At 36.3% G+C, this 13429-nt stretch overlaps 1 protein-coding gene across 8 annotated transcripts in view; it reads left to right on the plus strand.

Moving 5' to 3' along the window:
- The window catches only part of NAALADL2 (N-acetylated alpha-linked acidic dipeptidase like 2), a 1419153-nt gene that overhangs the window by 680361 nt on the left and 725363 nt on the right, over nt 1–13429 (plus strand). For all 8 annotated transcript variants that reach the window (XM_056808005.1, XM_016424651.2, XM_016424653.2 and 5 more), the window contains one exon: nt 356–857. In XM_056808005.1, the coding sequence (XP_056663983.1) occupies nt 364–857 (494 nt within the window). In that variant the 5' untranslated portion in view covers nt 356–363. The remainder of the gene's footprint in view (nt 1–355; nt 858–13429) is intronic.

Here is a 13429-nt window from a genome sequence, read left to right on the forward strand (position 1 = left end):
ATGAATATTTTCTCAGAATAATTTTTTTGAGTTGTTGTTATTCAGTTGTGTCTGACTCTTCACAACTCCATTTGGGTTTTCCTGGAAAGGATACTGGAATGGTTTGCCATTTCCTTCTCCATCTCATTTTACAAATGAGGAAACTGAGGCAAAGAGGGTTAAGTGGCTTGCTCAGAGTCACAGAAGTAGTAAGTATCTGAGTCCAGATTTGAATTCAGGAAGATGAGTCCACCCCAGGTCCATCACTTTATTACTGTGCCACTTAGGTACTCATAAAATAATGTATAGATGTTTTTGTAAGATGATGTAGAGATAAGAAAAGACCAAACAGCCATTTTGTTCATTATTTGAACAGGTAAAAAGATGGCCTATCAAAAGGTGAATGCAGATCAGAGAGCTCCTGGACATTCTCAGTACTTGGACAATGATGACCTTCAGGCTACTGCCCTTGACCTGGAATGGGACATGGAACAAGAACTGGAAGAACCTGGTTTTGATCGTTTCCAGCTTGATGCTGCTGAGAACCAGAACTTGGGGAATTCAGATGCTACAGATCTGGATCTTGATTCCATTCAGCCAGCTACATCCCCCAAAGGAAGATTCCAGAGACTTCAGGAGGACTCAGACTACATGAGCCGTTACCCAAGAACGATGCCAAAGAACAGCTACTGTAATATTTTCCGCTTCTCCAAAATCTTTTGCACTCTGACCCTCTTATTTATTTTGGGAATTGTGATTGGATATTATGCACATACAAAATGCCCTTCGCAGGATCCACCTCCAGGACGATCAGATCCTCAGCTGTACCAAGAGATCCTCAAGGAGATCAAAGCAGAAGAGATCCAGAAGCTTTTCAGGTGAGTGCCTTAGAAATTTTGCTTTTTTTCCTAATATTATGGAGATAAATGTTGGTAATATGGACAATGGTGGTAATCATTCTAAGGTTTCTTCATAACTCCCATATCATGGAAATGAAATATTCATAGCCAGCTTTAAAATTTAATTATTTATTATAATTGAGCTGCTGCTGGCTAATTATTAAATGGCTGTGTCTTATTTTAGCCCCTCTATAGTTTGTCTAGACTCGATTTTTCGTTACCCCAGAAATTTCTCTACTTAGATATGAATTTTGAAAATATAGTACTCCTTCAGCCTTCAACAAGTTGATGGTGTTGTGTTACTTAGCTACTCAAAGGACACTTATTGGAAGCTCTTAATGAATGTTTATTAGACTGATATGAAATCAGAGCTTGATTTGCCATGTTAAAAGCCCAGGGTCTGCCATGACTCTATTTCCTCTTGAGGGAGGATCATGAAGAACCAAGCTTTCTCTTGAAGACCTCACATGCTTAACAACCCTCTCTAGTGCTGGCTGCTTTTCTCACACCTCCAACATGTAAGATCAAGAGGAAGAGTGGTCCCTCTTCTTATTCCCCACTGCCATTCTCAGAGCTGCCCACTGCCATCAGCACTTCCCAACCATCTGTTCTCAAAGGTTCACTCCACTATGAGCAGATGGCTGTCACCTCCAGGTCACTTCAGAGCTATTCTTGGTGCACAGTGTTCTTCCCATTTAATCCATACTTCCTAGCCCTTCCAATTGCCTTGACCTCTCAGGTTTTCAAAATCACTAATTTCCACCACCTCTGTCCACTGACTGTCTCAATCATTTACATGAGGAAGCATAATTAAGTTTCTTAATCAACTGCTTGCTTCAGACTACTCCAAACATATAATTCTGTTTTCTTGAAAATTCATTTCAGTTTAAACAGTTTTAGTGTGCAGGCAATGCTTCAATCTGAATAAGCATAGGCAGATCAATGTAACATTTTGTTTTATTTTAAAGTCATTAACTTACATTTATTCTCTGAGATTCATGCCAAACTCCCTGATTCTGCCTTTGGTACCATTTAGAAGATGCATTCCTTGTTTTATGGTCCAAGGGGATGGGGTGAGAAGTCCTTTCCTCTGAAAAACTGAAATTTTCAGGAGCACTTGGTTGGGCACACTATAGGAATAGAAGAATTCCATTTCCTTCCTTTAGGAGTTCCCTGTTTAAACTCATCATTTTGCCCTAGGAAGGTATTTCAAAGCAGGATAGTAAATGAGATTGAATTTGATATTCGAATGCAGTAACAGACTTGCCTTTTGATGGCCCAGACTGCTGAGGAGAAAAGGATAAACTGTGCCTTGTGCTAATTATGGCTTATACCATTGCCCAAACAAAAACAGGACGCCTTATGCCTGGCATCCCACCTCTCTGTATTTTAGCTAGCAGCAGGCATGGTTTCTCATTTCTCAAATGTTTGGATGAGGGAATAATGAAAAACAGAATGGGGAAGGGGGTGTCTGGAAATTTAGCTATTGTCAAATGTTTAGACTTTTTATATTCAGAGAAGGCTCACGTATTGGTCATTAGTCTCAGTTTTGGATAATTAAACATGAGTTAGGTTATGTTGCATAAATGTACTTGGTAAACACGCCGAACTCATCATATGTTTTCATCTGGTGATTAATCCTTTAAAGAAAGAGTAGGATGTGTTATCTTCCCTCCTCAACAATAACAACGAAAAAGACCTTTTTTCATAAACAAGGTAGAATTCTATTGTCATAATCCTTGCTGATTCACATATGAGCCTATGGCAACATTCAGTTCTCCGTTTTGAAGGGACATGATTTGCAAAATTATGATGCTGTATTCAGAAAGGAATCCAAGTATTTTTCTACAATGAAATGTAATTTGCAGACCATCATCTGTCTTTTTTTTGTAAACTAGCATGTATTATGCTCAGTTGTAACAATGGAGGACTGTATTTTGGAGCCGCCATCATGGATCATTTTAGCCATCATGTGGCTGGCACAAAAGGCAATCCCTGGGGGGACTTCATATGCTTAAAACATCCAATAATTGGTAATCAGGGACTCTTGAACCTGAGAAAATAATCAAATGGATGGAAAAATGGACTTCAGGGCATAAGTAATGAAGATCCCTCTTCTGACAACCCCTACCTGGAGTTGGACTTGGCAGCTTAGATCAAAAAGAAAGAAGTGACTATAGATTAATGGTTACCCTCTAATACACCACCCCTCCTCCAAGTAGGCTTTGATTTTTTATATACAAGCAAGCATTTATTTTGATCTGTAAGGGTGTCTAGAGATTGCCTTGTCAAATCCATTCATTTTCCACATAAGAAAACAGGACCATAGGATATAAATGATTTGCCCAAGACCGCAAAGATCATAAGCCAATCAGCACACAATTGTAAAGTATTTAATATGTTTATACACTAGTCTAAGCCCTGGATTGTAAAAAAAAAACACAAACAACAAACAATTCCTGCTCTCAAGGAGCATACAGTCCAAAGGCATTGCCTATGATAAGCAGAAGGTTAGGTTAATAGAATAATCAAATTGATTACATTTTCAACTTGTACAAAGCCATAAAAGTCATTGAACAAACTGTCTTCATTTAGTAATGAGAAAATAGAGACCTAAAGGTTAAGTGTATTTCCCATAGGTAATACATGGCAGAACTAGGATCTGATGTCTGAATCCAGATCTTTGGACTCCAGATCAAGCATTCTTTTCTCCACACCCAAGGCAAATTAAAGCAGTGATGGATGATTTGGCTATTCCAAATAATATATGTAACACATTTGATAAAATATAAAAATCCATATATATTAACTATTATTGTTTTTATTATTTGTTTTTTGGTTGGGAGTTTGGACCTTTGATTTCATCTACATAAGTCTTGGGGAGTTGCCCGAGTCAAATGAGTTTAGTTACTTGTCTTTACAAATGAGGCAGAAATGGAAATAAGGTCTTGTTGCTCAAAAGTAGTACTGTTTCTACTAAGAAGGTTAGAAGTATTGAAGTGTTTGTGTGTATAAACAGATATATATATATGTACATAGAAATATATATGCATATACATCCATATATATGTATGTGGGCATATACTGTTATTATTGAGCCCTTTAGATAAAGCAGCTGCTCAGCTCACTTTTTCTAAATGTTATGCATATTGACATTCATTCTCCTTACCTTCTGGATTCCGTCCAAGAATGATGGCAGACTCCATTAAACATCTTCACACATTTAGAAAAAAGCTGCCATCAACTGAACCATGAGTGTCATAGCTAACACTATGAATCTTCTGATCCAGGTTTTCAATGCCTCATGGAATATCATCTAAACTTACTAAAAAATGCATTTTTTCCTCCTCCAAATTGTATAAAGGTTCTAAAAAGATTAACTGAATACCTTCATCTACTAAGCCCAAAATGTTGTGCTCTGAGCTTAAGAGGATCCAAAAATTATGGCCACTTCTCTTCTTCTTTTGCTCCCCAGCCTCCAAAGAGATGAAATTTGAAGGGGCTAGAGAGACATGAAACATCATCTCAAGATAAACGTGGAAGAGAGAGGTAGCATTTCATATTGGTTAGGGAGTGAGCCTCAAAGCTGGGGAGACCTGGGTTCAGATCCTCTCCTGTGTAAGCCAGGGCAAACCATTTAACATCTCAGTGATCTAGGCAACTGTAAGGCTATAAGTTACTGAAATGTCAATCTGCTTTTGTTACAAATGAAAACACAAGTCCCTGTCCTGAGCACAGACACAAAGAAGAATTATAAGTTCCATGCTATGAGAGCTAACAAGAGATGCAGGTAACATTGTCTGTCTTAGTAGACTTTGTGGAAGGGGTAGGATTTCAGTTCAGCCTCAAATGATAATAGAACTTGCCCTTTGTATGTCTGTCTGTCATGTCAATTTAACTTCCTCCCTCTTCCCTTCTCTTCCCTTCTTTTCCTTTTCTTCCCTTTTCTTTCCTTCTCTTCCCTTCTCTCCCTTCTCTCCTTTTCTCCCTCCTTTTCTCCCCTTCTCCCTTTGTCCCTCTGTCTCTACCCGTTAGCTTATCTGAATATGTCTGTCTGTCTGTCTTTCTGTCTATTTATCTATCGAGAGATGTTGAAGTTCTCCATTTAAACTTTATTATTCCCATTGAGGACACCAAAGTGAATCCTGTTCATGTTGTTCTACCTTTTTTGTTTATAACCCATGGAAACAGACAAAGACAGAAGACCTGTTCTATTCTTATCTCAATCTATGTGGACCTTCGTTTCTTCAAAAGTAAATTGAAGCAGTTGGTTTATATGAGCTTTAAGGTCCTTTCTGGTTCTAAATCCTCTGAGCTCTTAGAAGGTAGAACTTAGAGGTTTATAGTATCATAGATCAGAGCTGGAAGGAACTTCAGAGACCAGCAAGTCCATAGCATAGATGAATAAATTAAGACCCAGAGAAATTAAATATATTATCCAGGGTAGCACAGACAGTGTCAGGGAGAGATTTGAATCTTGATCTTCCTGATTCCTATTCAGTAATACCCTATTCATTGAACAACGTTGCCTAAATATTTAATAGAAGGATAATGGATATTATTCTCTTTCAGAAGCAGGAACACTAAAATACAAAGGGGTTGAAAGGATGTGTCCAAATCATATAATTAGTCAGTGGCAGAAGCTTTATGCCAGCCTGGTAGAGGAGTCAGATGCCAAATCTCTTCTGTGTGCTTTTGTAGCATCTTGCCCAGTCTCAAGTGCCATTTATGCCCCCAGGCAAGCCTTGTACCAAGACCTTATTTTCTCTCCAGGTAAATCGAAAATTAGTCCTTGGTTGCTTTTTTTTTTGCTAATCACTGCCTATATGTGGTCAAAGGTATGTGCAGAGAATAGGTATTTATTAACCTCCTTCTACTCTTCTTCTAAAGCAGGTCTTTAAAATGGGCAGTCAACCTGCCACAGAGATTTTGAAAATTACTTGCAAATTCTCATTGATCATGTAAATTTCCTGTCAAGTCTGAAATCAGGCTGTGAAGATGAGCTGCCTCTGGGATGACATATGTCCCCCAATTAGGATTTTGTTTTTCAGAGTGCTGTGATTTTCCCTGTATTTTATAAATTCAGCTATGCATTCTTTTTCATTATTCTCCAGGCTACTGTGTTTTTTATGTTTTCTCCTTCTCTTTATAGGTTTCTTCTTCTCCCTTCATCCTTCTTTCCTTTATTCTTTCCTGCAGGCTTTCTTCTCTTTACATTTTTTTGATTTCTTTTCAACTTCTACAAACTATGCATTTTCACTCTCTTCCTTTAACCATGATTCTTCATCTTCCTTTCAATCCGTGAATCTCCTTCCCAATTTTCCTCTAATTTTTGCTGATATTCTCTTCTTCACAGAGGTATGTGTTCCTCAGGTCAGTAAAACCAAATTTCAAGTCTCATCTCAGTTAGTTACAATTTTTGTTACCTGTACTAATCTCAATATTTCATCTTACAAAATAATTTTCCCCACTCCTATATAAATCTTAATCACCTGATACACAACTAAATTATGTTTTTCATGTCAGGTTGACATATGACCTTATTGATGCACCTCAGCATGGAGTTACCAACAACTAGCTCTTCTTCTTCTTACTGTTCCTGGATGATATCTCTAACCTAAGGGCACTGAAGAATCTCTAAGGAGTGACTAACAAGATTTATCCTAACAGAACTTTTTAGTTGTGGAGTTTCAGACAGGGGAACTATTTTCAGAGGCTAATGGATTTTCCATAAGCCCTTAAATTCACATCACATAGGATACTCCCCCCCCCAAGACTCTGCCTCCCTCTTGTACTTGCAATTTAAATGTATAATCATCACTTTATTATATACTTCTTTTAATCACATTTCATGTCTTCTTTAGATGAAAAGAAATGCCAAATAACTATTTTGCATCCAGACCCTGATATGGTATTGGATGCAAAGCAAATGTTCAATAAATACTTGGGTGATTGATGACATCTATCCTTAATTTCCTCAATATTTTCCAAATGAAACCCTACTAATGTCTTAAAGACAGCAATACTAACAACATTAGTAATCATTGCTGACAATAATAGTAATAATAATGAGTATTCCTATGGTCCTTTCAGGTTTGTAAAGCATATTAATTCATTTAGTCATCACAACTCTATGAGTCTACGACTATTTTTATTGAAGCTCAGAAGAGTTAAGTGGCTTTCCCAGGGCAAAACAGTAAATGTCTATGATGAGATCTAAACCAAAAGCTTTTTGATTCTAAATTAGATCTTCTATATTCTTAAGCATTTGGGTCTTTCTGTATTTTTCTGCAACTAATTAGTTACTTTTCTCCCCCTTGGGAAATAATCAGTGTTTATTTGAAATGAAATTAAATAAGCATTGCTTCAATTATTATTTTAGTTTATTGTCTGAAAACACAGTAAAAAAATATTGGCTTCTGTTTTTACCAAACTGTTGACATATTGAGTTATGATTCCATTAAAAAAAGATTTTTTAATACTCCATATATCTTACTTTGGAAAGTTGATTTCTTGAACCTCCTTTGCCTTTTGTACCCATTGAACTACATCATATTTGATTCAGCTTAGCAGTAATCTAGCTTGTCAAGATACTTTAGGTTCTACACTCACTCATTCAATGTGTTAGTAATCTTTCTTTTCTTTGGTTCATTCACTGAGAAGCATTCTATCTTTACCTTTACCAAAGTCATTGACAAAGTAAGGTTAAACTGCATGGTGACAAGCAAAAATCAATGAGGATATTCCCCTGGAGCTGCCCTTTCAAAATGACACAACTTTTGTTTACTATTTATTCTAAGTATTCAACCATTTCTAAATGCATCAAATGATGCTCTTGTGTAACCTACACATTTCCATGTTTTCTAGAGGAATAGTTCTATATCAGAGATCTGCTAAAAATCTGCGTATTTTATGTCTTCATTGTCTCCATTATCCCTCAGTTTAGTGGCCTCATCAAAAAGGGACATGATGCAAGCTTCCATGATGGATTGTTGATGAAACTATATTGTTTCATTTCAGGTTCTTTGGTCATTTTATTTGTTTTATTACCTCTTCATTCTTTATGGATTGTTTTCTACCCATACAATTAGGTCCACTTACCTCTTTTCCATTAAGAGTAAGATAACATAGAAATTGAATTAGCTAATTGAAGAAGTGATACCTGAAACATATAGACTTTGTGAGTATGGAGACCTCTTTTAGACTGGCTAGAAATAAGTATTTTTATCCTTCAATTGACATTTTTATTTTCCTACAGAATTACCTATTGGATGATAGTGGCTTTTGCAAAATATTTTTCACTATGCATTCTTGGCTTTATCTTTGGTTTACATTATATATTCTAATACTATTCATTGCTAAAATGTGGACTCCCCCCACCCTTCACCTTAGCTGTTAACCTTTTCTTAAGAAATAACTCCTTTAGCATTTCATTCACATCTCCTGTTTGACTGATGATATTGACTTTGGTATGCTAAAATTATTATCTGGATCCTTTGGGGAAAGTTGGTGATCTAGAAAGAAAGCAATCACATTTGGCTTCGTTCCTGATATTTGTCTTTCCTGTGTCCTGGTAGAACAGCATATTATAGATAAAAACTGAAAATGTGAAGAAAGGTTGTCATATTGGCATACCGACCAACTGGTCCATGAGTAGAATATTGACTTCCTTCATCGTCACTGAAAATACCACTTTCTGAAGGAGGCTTTTCCTTATACCCCCAGATACTCAAGTCTTCCCTTTAAATCATTGCCTTCCTTTTTAAACCTTCAATTTAGTCTCCAATTACTTTCAAGTCAGGAATACCTGTTTAAATCTGGCCTCAAACACCAGGTGTGTGAATACGGGAAAGTCACTTACCCTCACCTTCCTCAGTTTCCTAATCTATAAAATGGGATCCCAATATCCCAATTTCCCAAGGATGTTGTTAGGAATCAAATACAATAAGATCTGTAAAGTGTTTTGCAAATGCTAAAGTGATATATAAATACTATTAACATAAATTTGTCCCCATTGTCAGAATGTAAAGCCTTTGAAATCAGAGAATGATTTCTTCTTTTTGTATCCCAAGTGCTTAGTTCAGTGCCTGGCACAGGTAAAAAACAAAACAAAATAACTTTTCATAAATGCTTATTTATTGATTGTCTTACTAAATGTTCCCTATATTTTTTTCTACTCCTGGGAATGAATAATAATAATAAATGCTTGGCTAGTGAGATGAAAATGCTTTGCTTCTTCACTGATGTTTGAACAAATCTTTAAATTCTTCCTTGAGGTAATTCCCTCTTCTATCACACTCTACTAATCTTACCCTAAATCCTTCAGGTCCTGATCTCTACCATTCCCTAGTTCTGCTTCCAAAGCTTCTCTTTGCCTTGCATTTGAATTATTTGAATTATTACAGTAAAAACCCTCAAGCCAGTCTATCCACCTAACTGGGATGAATTTTTTCCTCTGCCCTATACGTAGGTGTCATGTTTGTCTTCCTTATTCATAGGATATTATGGCATTGCTCCATGCTTACAGTCAGTATTTAGTAGAGGTTAGTCGAATTAGAAAAAAAGAGAATTTAATTAAGTCCCCATTTACTTCTAGAATTAAATCTTAAATCCTTACATTAGCTTTCAGTGTTCTCACTTATCTGGTGATAGTATTCCCCAAATCTTAGTGCAATTTTAACCTTTAATAGCATAGGTAGATATAGACAGGGTATCCCACGTGTTGGTGCAATTTTAAGCTTTAAAAGCTTATATTAATACAGAGAGAAATATTGCTATAGACAGGGTGTCACACTAGTCTCAATGCAGTTTTAAGCTTTCATAGTATCTCTAGAAACAAATCTCAATATAGACTGCATGTCCCCAAAGGCTTAGTGTTGTTTTAAGCACTCACTAAGAGTTTTGGGACACTTTGTTTATATGCCAATTCTAACTTCAGCTAATCTAAATGTAATGTCCCTTATTCTTAAATTGTTCTATTATAAAACAAGTGTCCCCCCAAAGAATATATGCAAGACAGTTATTAGTTTCTTACTATGTTCCAAGATCTGATCCAACTGCAGAGAATACAAATACAAAACAGGAACTTAAATTCCAATGATGGAGACAAAAAAAAAAAAACAGATTGGGGTATGATGGTCAGGGTAGACAGTTATGGTCTGGAAGTTTTCAAAGATGGCGAATGGAATGTTAGAGTAATGTGTTAGTGGTAGTGATGGCTTGACTACAGTTTTCAGAGAAAGAGGTTAAGGTAGGGCAGGAGGAAAGGTAACATGCAGGGTAGGAAAGGGCTAGAATTAAGATGAAGTCCCCAGAACAAGAAGATTACGGAAGCTTAGCTCTTCTTAGGCATGGCTCCATTGGCCATGCTTGAGCAATGGAACCATAGGAGGACCTCTTCACCTTGGCTATCAGGCATGTTATGTCCATTAGTACATCCATCTAAATCTAAGTCCTTCCATATCTTATGCTCCCTACTTTGAGAAGCAACAAACTTCTCTAGTTTCATGTCTGGTGAAGAGGAGTAACTTTTGATTGTTTTCCAGTGACTGGGGTTGCCCCTTTCCTGACTTGAAGATGATTAGCTGCCTAGGACTCTACAGAGATTGATTTGTCTAGCCAAAGGAACCATTTCTCTACATTAATCTATTAAAGAGAGCTTACCTCTCTCTATTTTAATCTCTTTTCTCTTCTGTATTCCCTTAGAAATGTAGCAAATGGGAGAAGGAAATTTTTCCTCCCTCAGCCCAAAAGAAATTAATGGTACCTTGGAAAGGGTAAAGTAATGGCTGTCTTCTACCCAATATTAATCTTTTACCTCAAGTAGTTGTTGGGGAAATGGACATCTGTTACTATATTTATGGAAACCAAGATATGATCTTACTCAGAGATTTCTCAGAGTAAACTCTGGAGACACTTAAACAAAAACAAATAAACAAACAAAGGTACCAATCAATCAATCAATAACTCTTTGGGACTGGTTCCTTGATTCCAACCTGGTACATAACCCATAGTTTGTGCCTCCTAGGGCTCTGGGTTAAATTGATATCTATTCCAGTACTTGGAATGATGACTTCCATAGAGTATATATATTTAATGAATGTTTTTTGAATGGGTGAATGTATAGCTACTTCTTACAAATATGCTTTTTATGTTTCTATTAAAACCAGTGTCTTCCTTCCCAAACATGTTCACATCTAAAACTCCAGTGGGTTAGGTATTAAAGAAATTAGGCAAAAAAAGAGAAAGATTTGGACTTCTGATGTAATTTCTCTTATTTTCATATAATAAAGGGATATTTCTTTCAATGACAATACTCTGCTTTCTAGGAAGCTATTTTTTACCTCAGATAAAGCAAAGTCCTCCTGATGGACAGCTTATTCATTTTTTTAAATTGGGTCAATTTCAAACATTATTCCTTGGTTACAAAAATCATTTTCTATTCCTCCCTCCCCTCTTTCCTTCCCTCCCATAGCCAACGGGCAATTCCACTGGGTATGGCATGTGGACAGCTTATTCTTAAAATGGTTCGAATTTAAGGCTTATCACATTTTTCTCATACCTTTCCTGTTCATCCTAATGCATTTTAAAATTTCTTTCAACTACTCATAAAAAGAAAAATAATCAAGCAAATGTAAAATGAGAGGAAATTGTTTTTTCCTGTGATAAACAGTTGTCAATTTTCTGTGGTTTCATTGGATTTCTCTGTACTTTGGTGCCTGGAAAAGTTGCTTATAATCACATTGGACAAAGTAGAAGAGAAGTCTAACGTCTCCAGGGGTGAGAGAGTTTAAATATATGTAATATGTAAGGGCTGGGCTAGTCTTTAACCTCACTTAGCTTCAGTTCCTTATCTGTAAAATGGGTATAATAATATTTGTACCACCTGCCTCAGAGGACTGTTGTAAGAGAATTATTCTATAAACCTCAAAATGTTATATGACGACAACATTAAATGGGTATAATAATACTTATACCACATGCCTCAGAGAATTGTTGGGAGAAATGATTCTGTAAACTTCAAAGCAAGTATATACAGCTTTAAGGTTTACAAAATTCTTTATAAATATTATTTAATTTTATCCTCACAACAACTCTGAGGCTGGTGCTATCATTATCCACGTTTTCTAAATTTGAAATTGAAGTGGTTAAGTCACTTTCCCAGATTTACTCAGCTAGTAAATGTTTGGGCCTGGATTTGAACAGATCTTCCTGACTCCAGGTCCAGGACTCTATTCTTTTCCTCCTTTCTTTTGTTCTCTTCTCTTCTCTTTTCCCTCTCTTTTCCCTTCCTCTATCCCAATTTCTTTTCCTTTTTCTATTCAACTAAGTGTCAGGTAGGAAGAAAGGAAGGGAAGGAGGGAGAGAAGTAAGGCAGGAAAAAGGAAAGAAAGGAAGGAGGGAAGGAAGGAAGGAAAAAGGGGGGACAAGGAAAGAAGTAAGGAAGGAGATGAGCAAGGAATAACAGAAAGAAAATTTCCTTTAAAGTTCCTCAAGTCCCATTCAGTGAGCCCTTTGCTAGGCACATATCCCAAGTAGATCAAAGATAAAAATTCTCTCTATACACCAATATATTTGTAGGAGCAGTTTTTGTACCATCAAAGAACTAGAAACAGTGTCTATTGATTGAGGAGTAACTAAACTAGTTTCTGGTACATAAATAAATAACATGTTGCTGTATCCTAAAGAAGGATGAACAGGAAAGGTATTGAGAAACATGAACACTGAGCTCAGCAACAGGAAAGCAATCTATGCAAAGACTAAAGCAGTTCAAATGAAAAGAAAAATACTAAAATGTATCTGAATATTATATTATATATATATATATACATATGATAGAATACATATAATATATAAAATATACTATGATAATCAAGTATCATGGAAAATAAGAGGAAAAAATTAACCCCTTCATTTGTAATAAAAGCAAAATGTTTTAATTTATAAGGAGAAAACATATAGAGCCATAAGAATATTTAAAATTGAGGGAGCTCTCAATTAATTTCCATTTATCACCAATTTTCAGAATTGTTATGAAGGATACAGGAGCTCCAAATATGTCCAAGAATGGAATGGGCTTCCTCATGAGGGAGTGAGCTCCCCTTCATTGGAGATAATCTAGTCAAGACTGGATACCTGTTGGGTGGGACATAGGGGACCCTTATTCAGGTACTGTTTAGTACCTGATGCACATGGAAATTTCCCCCAGCTCTGAAATTTTGAATTACGATGATAATTTTATGGAGTGGAAGAACTGGCCAAGCTATTAGGGCATCTCTTCTAACAAATAACATATTCCAAATTTTGCAAGATGCCACTCAGATCTGGGGAAAAATAAGCTGGCTCTGAGGACCCTCTCTCCTTCATTATAACTACAGAAAAAAATATATTGAGTTTTCTATGTCCAATTTGGGAAATCAGTTTCTGTCTCCAATAACTGATTGTGTATTATCGCTGGATCTTTTATAAGTGAAGCACATTGCTATGGCTTAAAATTGCTTTCCTGTGGACGTGATGGAGCAATGAATTAAATCCAAATGAGCCTTATATTC

This window comes from Monodelphis domestica, chromosome 8, assembly GCF_027887165.1.
Source record: "Monodelphis domestica isolate mMonDom1 chromosome 8, mMonDom1.pri, whole genome shotgun sequence".
Lineage (NCBI taxonomy): Eukaryota > Metazoa > Chordata > Mammalia > Didelphimorphia > Didelphidae > Monodelphis > Monodelphis domestica.